The sequence below is a fragment of the Octopus bimaculoides genome, chromosome 7, assembly GCF_046866305.1.
Source record: "Octopus bimaculoides isolate indiv1 chromosome 7, ASM4686630v1, whole genome shotgun sequence".
Lineage (NCBI taxonomy): Eukaryota > Metazoa > Mollusca > Cephalopoda > Octopoda > Octopodidae > Octopus > Octopus bimaculoides.
In genome coordinates this window covers 11,778,199-11,787,702 of record NC_142934.1, presented here as the reverse complement: position 1 = coordinate 11,787,702, position 9,504 = coordinate 11,778,199, and the positions used below count along the sequence as shown (strand labels likewise).

The following is a 9,504-nucleotide window of genomic DNA, read 5'->3' as shown; positions in this document are numbered from 1 at the left end:
CAAATCCACTCACAAGGTTTTGGTCAGCCCGGTGCTATAGTAGAAGACACTTGCCCTTCAGTACCACATAGTGGGACTGAACCCGGAAACATCTGGTTGCAAAGCAAGCTTCTTACCACACAGCCATGCCTGTGCCTCCGCACACCCACACCTGCACCTATATACAGAGCAAAAGACACACAGACACATACACACACAGCATATATATATATATATATATATATATATATATAGACATATACATGACAGGCTTCTTTCAATTTCTATCTACCAAATCTGCTCACAAGTTTTTGGTCAGCCCAAATTTTATATTAGAAAACACTTGTCCAAGATTCCGCACACTGGGACAGAACCCAGAATCATGTTGTTGCGAAGCAAACTTTTTACCACACAGCTATGTCTATAAAATTATTCTAAATTTTATTCAGATGGATTTACAGTATCAAACTTACTGTAACCACCTTTAAGTGTTCTTGTTTCAAATCCTACCATAGGCAATGTTATTTCTAGTTCCTCTGATACCAATACAAGGATTATTGAGGGCTCTTGTGGATTAAAAGTTTGCCCTGCTTATGTTGTTGTCATGAAAAAATATCTACTATACCAGTGGTACTCATCCGGGGTCCATATGCCCCTGAGGCTCCATATAAGATTTTTGGGGGTCAATGCACAAAATTGTAAATTGGGGATCCACAATCATATTCCAAGGGACCCTGAAAAAATTTTGCTTTAGATGTATGTTTTGGTATGCATTGCAAGAAGCAGCTAGGTTTCTTTCTAAAACATTTTACATAGTTCAAGGCACAGGTTTGACTGCGTGGTAAGTAGCTTGCTTTCCAGCCACATGGTTCTGGGTTCAGTCCCACTGCGTGACACCTTGGGCGAGTGTCTTCTACTATAGCCTCGGGCCGACCAAAGCTTTGTGAGTGGATTAAATAGATGGAAACTGAAAGAAGCCTGTCGTATATATGTATATATATATATATATGTGTGTGTGTGTGTATGTGTGTGTATATGTTTGTGTCTGTGTTTGCCCCCCCCCCCCCCCCCAACATCACTTGACAACCGAAGCTGGTGTGTTTACGTCTCTGTAACATAGCGGTTCAGCAAAAAAGACCGATAGAATAAGTACTAGGCATCCAAAGAATAAGTCCTGGGGTTGATTTGCTCGACTAAAGGCGGTGCTCTAGCATGGCCGCAGTTAAATGACTGAAACAAGTAAAGTAAAAGAGTAGAGAGTAGAGAGTTCAACCTATGTAAGTTAATGTGTGAGAAACAAAATAGGAATTTGAAAGAAGTTTCTCCAAAACTAGTGGTAGCACAGAATTTCTATAAAACTAGATGCAATGCAGAATTTTGTCAGTGAACAGGTCTTTGTTTCAAAGCGCCGAAAATATTTTGACAAATTAAATTTAAATGTTGAAGTGAATCTAATGGCATTTTTCTAGTAATAATATATAGCAAGATTTTAGGCCTCAGACATTTTCAGTTGTTTATTTTCACTACACCCTAACACACATGTGTATGTGTGCAGATATATAAATTGTGTAATCTAGGGTGGAGAGAAAATAAAAAATTTGGGAAATTGAAAATGCCTGAGGCCTAAAATTTTGCTATATATTATTACTAGAAAAATGCTAAAGTTTTGCTTAGATCAATTAAGAGCCTTTACTCCTTCAATCCCCCTCATCAAACTCCACTATTGTAAAAGATTTACAGAAATCCCCCATTTTCGGAGTTTTGAGTGAGGGCTTGAGGAAGTAAATGCTCTTGATTGATCTCAGCAAAAATCTAGCATTTTTCTAGTAATTAAATATAGCAATATTTTTAGATCTCAGGCATTTTCAATTTTTACAATTTTTTTTTTATTTTCACTGCACCCTAGTGTACATGTACCTGTAAAGGCTCAAATCTTTTGAACTGAAACAGTTTTTCTAATAAACAGGAAATGTTTTGCTAGAAATGATTTAAAATGACATTATATTTGAAGCTTCTTCAAAAAACTTTTTTCTTTCATAATGTTTGAAACAGGTTATTTTAGAAGCAACCAGAGGCAGAGGAATTCGAGGTGACATAGCCATTGATGATGTTGCTGTAAATGAAGGATTTTGCAAAAGGCGTAAGTAAAATTGCTTGATCCCAGAAAATCAGGTTTACTTTCTTTGACATTTTAAACAATATATTCATAATTGTAGGTGCAGGAGTGGCTGTGTGGTAAGTAGTTTGCTTACCAACTACATGGATCTAAGTTCGCTCTCACTGTGTGGCACCTTGGGAAAGTGTCTTCTACTATAACCTCAGGCCAACCAAAGCCTTGTGAGTAGATTTGGTAGAGGAAACTGAAAGAAGCTCGTCATATATATATTGGGTGTATAAGATATTTGAGGACAGATTTATGTTTATAAAAAAAAAAAAACAGATATATAATAACAAATAATAACTTTATTCATCAAGAAATGCTATGATGATAAAAATAAACTTTCTTTTCTATAACGTTATTCAATAAAGCCACCTTCAGCTTCAACAACTGCTTCTATATGAGATCTAAATCATTTACATGCTCGAATCAAGTGGTCCTGGTTCATTTTGGACATAACTCTGACTTTGACAGCTTTCAAAGAATCTTTGGTGTTATGGGCATGTTCATTGACCCACCTCTCTCTCTTTCTCAACAATGCTCAACATGTAATAGTTCAATGGATTAAGATCTGGGGAATTAGGAAGCCAAATGTTCAGGGTTATGTGATCATGAAAATTTTCAGCCATCCATTCCTGTGTTACTAGAGCCATGTGTGATAGTGCAGAGACTTACCAAAACACATTTGGCCTTCCATTGTATACATTGTCTATCCAGGGCTTAACAATTGTTTCCAGGACCTCAGTGCAGGCGGCAGAGTTAACATTAAAGCCTCGTGGAGAGAAGTAAGGAGGCATCACATGTCCTTCATTACTGACAACCCCTAAAACCATGACAGTTGCAGGAAATTTTGTATGCATAACACTTGGGACTTCAGAAGGGTCTTCACATAACCATCTGTCATTTCTTCTTTTCTTCTGTTAACAATGGCCCAGTGGTTAGGGCAGTGGACTCGCGGTCGGAGGATCACGGTCTCAATTCCCAGACCAGGCATTGTGGTGTTGTGAGTGTTTATTGAGCGAAAACACCTAAGCTTCTCGAGGCTCCGGCAGGGAGTGGTGGCGACCCCTGTTGTACTCTTTCACCCCGACTTTCTCTCACTCTTTCTTCCTGTTTCTTGAGTAATGCTGCGATGGATTGGCGTCCCATCCAGCTGGGGGGGGGGGAACACATATGCCATAGAAACCAGGAAACCACGCCCATGAGCCGCTCATAAATAATATAAATAAATAAATTTATATATACACACATATATATACAACAGGTTTCTTTCAGTTTCCATCTACCAAATTCACTCAGAAGGCTTTGGTTAGCCTTAAGCTATTGTAGAGGACACTTGTCCAATGTGTCACATAGTGGGACTGAACCCAGCATCATATGGTTAAGAAAAAAGCTTCATACCACGCCTTATCAATAAATTTTTTACTTAAATTTTGTTTTTGTTTTTTTAAATCTTATTTCAGAGGCAGCTATTGGAATTGGTAAATATTATAATTTTGAAGACTCTAACAGAATGGATCAGATGAAAGATAATGATTTTAATTGGTACTTAGGCTCTGGCCGAACAGCAAGACACACCTCGCGGCCTTCAAGAGATCATACTTACAATAGTACAAGAGGTATTGTATGTTTGTAATCCTTTTTATGAAGATTAAATGCTTATTGCTTGTAAGAGTTAATTTTCTGGTGCCGTTGAATCATTCAAATGTCACAGAAGATGTTATGTTGGAACTAGTGGACATTAAGGGAATAAGAAATTGACAGGCTTCCATAGAACTAGACTTCAAAAATAGTATGACTATGGGTGACCATCAGAATAAAATAGTTATCAGAGAGGTCCATAACTAAAGAGAATGGTTGAAAGCCACCGCTTTAATTGACAGCCTAGCATTTTATTGTTTTCTACTCAAAGCACAAGACCCGAAATTTTGGGGGGAGAAGGCAGTCGATTAGATCGACCCAGTATGCAACTGGTATTTAATTTATCAACCCTGAAAGAATGAAAGGTTAAGTCGACCTCGGTGGAATTTGAACTCACAATGTAAAGACAGACGAAGCACCACTAAGAATTTCACCTGGCATGCTAACGCTTCTGCCAGCTCACTACCTTATGCCTAGCATTTTATCGATACAGGTGTCTCATTATCTTGCCCCATTTTTACGAAATTTTAATTGGCCTTTGAGAATTAAATACTTTCAGTAGAGGTTTTTTAATTCTTTTATTTGTTTCAGTCATTTGACTGTGGCCATTCTGGGGCACCACCTTTAGTTGAACAAATTGACCTCAGGACTTATTCTTTGTAAGCCTAGTAGTTATTCTATCAGTCCCTTTTGCCGATACGCTAAGTTACAGGGATGTAAACACACCAACATCAGTTGTCAAATGATGGGGGGAGGGACAAACACAGACACACACACAAATATACACACCCACACCCACACACACACACACACACACACACACATATTTATTTATATATACGATGGGCTTCTTTCAGTTTCCATCTACCAAATCCATTCACAAGGCTTTGGTCAGCCCGAGGCTATAGTAGAAGACTTTGCCTAAGGTACCATGCAGTGGGACTGAACCCAGAACCATGCGGTCGGGAAGCAAGCTTCTTACCACACAGCCACTCTGTACCTGTCAATAAATATCAATAAATAAATATCAAAACATATCAATAAATAGATATTATAGGACCCAGTGCATTGGTTTGCGCAAGGGACTATAATGTGTTAAAATGGCCCTGCTCTTATAGAAAGAAAACAACAAGATTGAAAGCTTTGACCAGCTCTTAAGTTTGTACATTTCTTATTGTAGGTCATTACATGTACCTAAGAGGCAACCCTCGAATTGAATCTGGTGATAAAGCAGTTCTGAGTACACAAAACCTTTATAGTCAAAACTCTGCAGTTTGTGTAACATTTTGGTATTTCATCTATGGCAAAGCATCTGGTTCATTAATGGTCCAATATGTGAGTGAACAGGATGGTTTTACATCCCCAAAATCAATTTGGATGAGAAGTGGTAAGAAAATCTTTACAATTATTGACTATGAAATATTCTTTTAACCCTAATTAAATTTTTTTTCCTTTATTATTATATGCCTATCGCATTTTGTATGATAAGACATTGATTAATCCCCTCCTCTTCCTGGCCACTGGATTTGGTTAAAATATTTGTAGGGCACAGTGTGAGACGACTGCTGTTATCGTTAGGCCTAACTCATTGTAAGGTAAATACCACCATGACCGATATCCAAAATACAGTGGAGAAGGCTAGCCACTGGATTTGGTTAAAAAGAGACGATGAGCGATGGCTAGAGAAATATTGAGCTTTGTTTTAATAAGCAGTTGATCTAGCAAGCGGGGCCTCATATCAGTGAGGGGGGCCGGTGCGCATTGATGCCATCGAGAGGTAGGCCCCGAAACGGCGCACATTCTCTCCTGATGACCCCATACACTTGCTGGCTTCCGGTATGCGGAGTTATTGACTGGTAGCACTTGCATGTGTGAGTTGTTTGCAAGACACACAGACATCGATTAATCCCCTCCTCTTGCTGGCCTGGTACCAAAATATGAAGCTGTTATTTACAGCTTTACTTTGAGATCCACTTATAAAATAAAATTATTTCATTTGCTGAATAACTTAATTAAAACCAGACAGTAGTAGTAATGAGTGGTGTAGCTGATGGGGGATCGAGAGGAGCAACCACTTCCCCATAGCATATTTTTCAAAATTTGCACCTTTTCAACAACCTTTTTAACTCTTTAGTTACCTATATCAGTAGTTGTAAGTTTCATACATAACGAAATTGTTACTGAAACATGAAATTAATGAATGTAGAATACAATTAAGTATATCGTAACTAATTAAATATTTTGTGTAATATAAGTGAAACGAGTTAAAAAAATTTTGTTATCAAATGGTTCCTGGACTAGTTATGTTAAATAAAAAAACAAGTTACTTACTTAAGTTTTAACATTATATCCTTCGAAATAGCCACCTTGCACAGCAATATACCAGTCTCAGCATTCATCCCACTTTTGGAATCCAGACTGGAAGTCGTTTTCCATAAGTGAGTCAAGAACCTTCTGCAATTCACTCTGGATCTTGTCAGTGGTGTTAAAACAGCAAACTTCGAGCTGCCTTTTCATCTTGGGGAAGAGATAGAAGTCTGCAGGTGAAGAGGGCAGGTGCAAAAGTGATACCATGTTGTTTTCGGTGAGAAACACACAAGTTAGGAGAGCTCAGTGAAGAATTCAATTCTTCACACTTCACAGATCCGGTCACTTTCACCAAATGTCTGCCTGCAAATGCTTCAAAACATCACAGTAGGACTCTCGATTGGTGGTGTGGCCCAGGGGGGGATGAATTTTTGATGCACAATACCATAATTTTGGGGGTGACGCTCATGGCAGGCCTTCCAGATCACTCATCGTATCCTAGGGAAGTTCTTCCACTTTTGAAGCCCCTGTGTCACTTGAAACATTGCATATGGCCCATTCCCTCATTGCTGTAAGTTTGCCAAAGCATTTTCAATATCTCTGTAGCAGACTTCCCAAGTTTAATGCAAAATTTCACGTTGACTCTTTGTTCCAACTTCCTCCATGACAAAATCGCAGATTGCGCCATACATGTGATCACGAAAACACACATTCCACAACTTGCAAAGTAAACATAGTGATGTCACTTGGCACACTGCCTCATGACGGTCACTGCTAGCTCTCACTGAACACGCAACCATGTGTTGCCATCTGTTGGTGCACGATAGAACTAATCCAGGAATTTTTTGATAACACCTCCTAAATGAACATTACTTTCACATAAGTGGTGTCACAGCACTTTTTGTTTTGTGTGCTCGCTCTCCCTAACTTTAGACTCTGGCTATGCCTCTGGTGGCATCTGGATCTACTGTAATAATATCTTTACAATTTTATCTCTTTTTCAGACGATCAAGGCAATCAATGGAATGAAGCTAATCTTAATATTGTTAACCATTCTGGAATGCATATCCGAATTGAATTTGTTGGGACTGCTGGCCCTGGTTATTCTCTGAATGTTGCCCTCGATGATGTTTTTATATCAAATAAGCCCTGCCGTATCAAACCAGGTTGGAATATATCATATACATACTTCTTTTTTAAAGTGTTTTATTAATTTTTTTTCAGAGTAGGAGAATTACTGCTAAATTAACAGTAATTCTAGAAGGCTGATATCCTGTCCCTCACACTGAATACTATTCCTGGCATGTACAATTAACATCATTCAGTTTAGCCAGTCATCCTCACCAACACCACTACCACTTCCATCACCACCATCACCACTGCCACCACCACCACCACCACCACCACCACAACCAATGTATGTATGTATGTTTGTATGTATGTGGAAAGTGAGAGAGTGTTGCTTTTTATGTATGTAGTTTGTGAGCAGAGGTGTTTGAGTCATGCAGGCCTGGTGAGCTATCAAAATTTCCATAGAAAGCAACCCATGATAAACAATGATGTGGCTATTAAAATTCATAACAGAACGTGTGTAAAATGTGGAAGGGTGTACCTCTCAGATGGAGTCTAAAAAGAGATATTAAGAGAGTGCATATGGTGTCACCTGTTTCTCCTGCCAGCCATTACAGTTGTCTAGTGTGTAATAAAATGTGTGATAGCTTGGCCAGGCTTAAAAGTCATATAAGGGCATCACATGGCAACAATCACGAATAATTTCATTAAGTTTTCTTGGCAATGGCTTTTCTCGTGTAACGAGAATGCAGCTGTGATATGTATGTATGTATGTATGTATGTATGGATGGATGGATGTATGTATGTATGCATGTATCAGGGATGTGCTGCCTGGGTAGGCAAGGTAGGTAGTGCCTACTCTGAATAAAATAGATCGATAGTAACATTTTCTTCTAATGGCAAAATATGCACCTAATTCAATAAAATTATGAAGGTCACTCTGATTACTATGCATAAAATGCAAAATATTTTTTTTATTCGTAGATTAGGTAAGCATAATCCACCCCTGCTTTTCAATCTCAGTATCTAATCTATGCATAATATTGCTGTAGTACACATGTTGCGTACATTCCTACAACACCGTTTTATTTACGTGTTGTGCAGGCAGAAGGAAATCTGCCTTCAACTCAGTCTCGCGCTTGTATTTCGCTTATTTTTTGTGTGTTTTACTACATAAACGTCACCAACTGCCTACCCAGAGACTGCATGTGGCATTCAAAGGTTGTCTGTACTAAGCTTGATTCCCAGATTTGGCTGTGTGTTGTGTTCTTGAGCAAGACACTTTATTTCATGTTGCTCCAGTTTACTCAAGTCAGTCGTTGAAATGCGTTGTGACATCACTGGTACTAAACTGTATCAGCCTTTGGACAACGTTGGTGGCATGGAGAGGGGGGCTGTTACGCATGGGTGACCGCTGGTCTTCCATAAACAACCTTGCCTGGGTTTGTGCCTTGGAGGGGAGCTTTCTAGGTGCAATCCTTTAGTCATTCATGACTTGAAGAGTGTCTTAGAAGATAATAATTATGATAATAGCATGTAGATTATTGGTTTTAAAAAGCCCTTGTATGAAGGGCATGTGGTCGAATCATAACTTATTTAACATCATATTCTCTAGCATACAACTCAAATCTGACCAAAATTTACAGTCAAAAAGAAGTCAGTCAATTTTTACACCAGGACAACTTTGGGGGACCAAAAAATTCTTTGGGAAAAGCAGCAGGATTTTGGAAAGATAAGGATGATGTTTGAACAGTTATTCTTCATGTCTACAGTATCTACTACGTTAGCTCATATGCTAGGAAAGAACATAATTTTATTTTTTTGTGTGTGTTTTTTTTCCAGATTCATGCAATTTTGAAAATGGTAAATGTCAATGGGAAAATAAACATAAGGATGATTTTGATTGGGTGATAAGTTCAGGAAAATATACATCACTTTATGGACCATCTAAGGATCATTCATCTTCTACAACTGCAGGTAAGAATAGTTTTGATAATACATAATTTTTTGCAATTTATGTCTTTCCATTAAGCTTTTACTTATTTCAGCCAACAGAGTGTGACCATACTGGAGCACCAACTTGAAGAATTCTTAGTCTAATGAACTGACATCAGTATTTATTTGTTTATTTTTTCAAAGCCTGGTACTTATTCTATCGGTGTCTTTTGTCAATCTGCTAAGTTACAGGGATGTAAACACACCAACACTCGTTGTCAAGCAATAGTGAAGGACAAACACAGATACAAAGACACACACACACTCATATATATAGACAGACAGACAGACAGACACACACACACACACACACACACACACACACACACACACACAGATAGATAGATATAGAT

General features: G+C 38.4%; 1 protein-coding gene across 2 annotated transcripts in view; it reads left to right on the top strand.

Moving 5' to 3' along the window:
• The window catches only part of LOC106882389 (MAM and LDL-receptor class A domain-containing protein 1), a 234,860-nt gene that overhangs the window by 83,395 nt on the left and 141,961 nt on the right, over positions 1-9,504 (top strand). For both annotated transcript variants that reach the window (XM_089354751.1, XM_089354750.1), the window contains exons 54-58: positions 2,032-2,119; positions 3,601-3,756; positions 4,959-5,165; positions 7,090-7,251; positions 8,999-9,133. In XM_089354751.1, the coding sequence (XP_089210877.1) occupies positions 2,032-2,119; positions 3,601-3,756; positions 4,959-5,165; positions 7,090-7,251; positions 8,999-9,133 (748 nt within the window). The remainder of the gene's footprint in view (positions 1-2,031; positions 2,120-3,600; positions 3,757-4,958; positions 5,166-7,089; positions 7,252-8,998; positions 9,134-9,504) is intronic.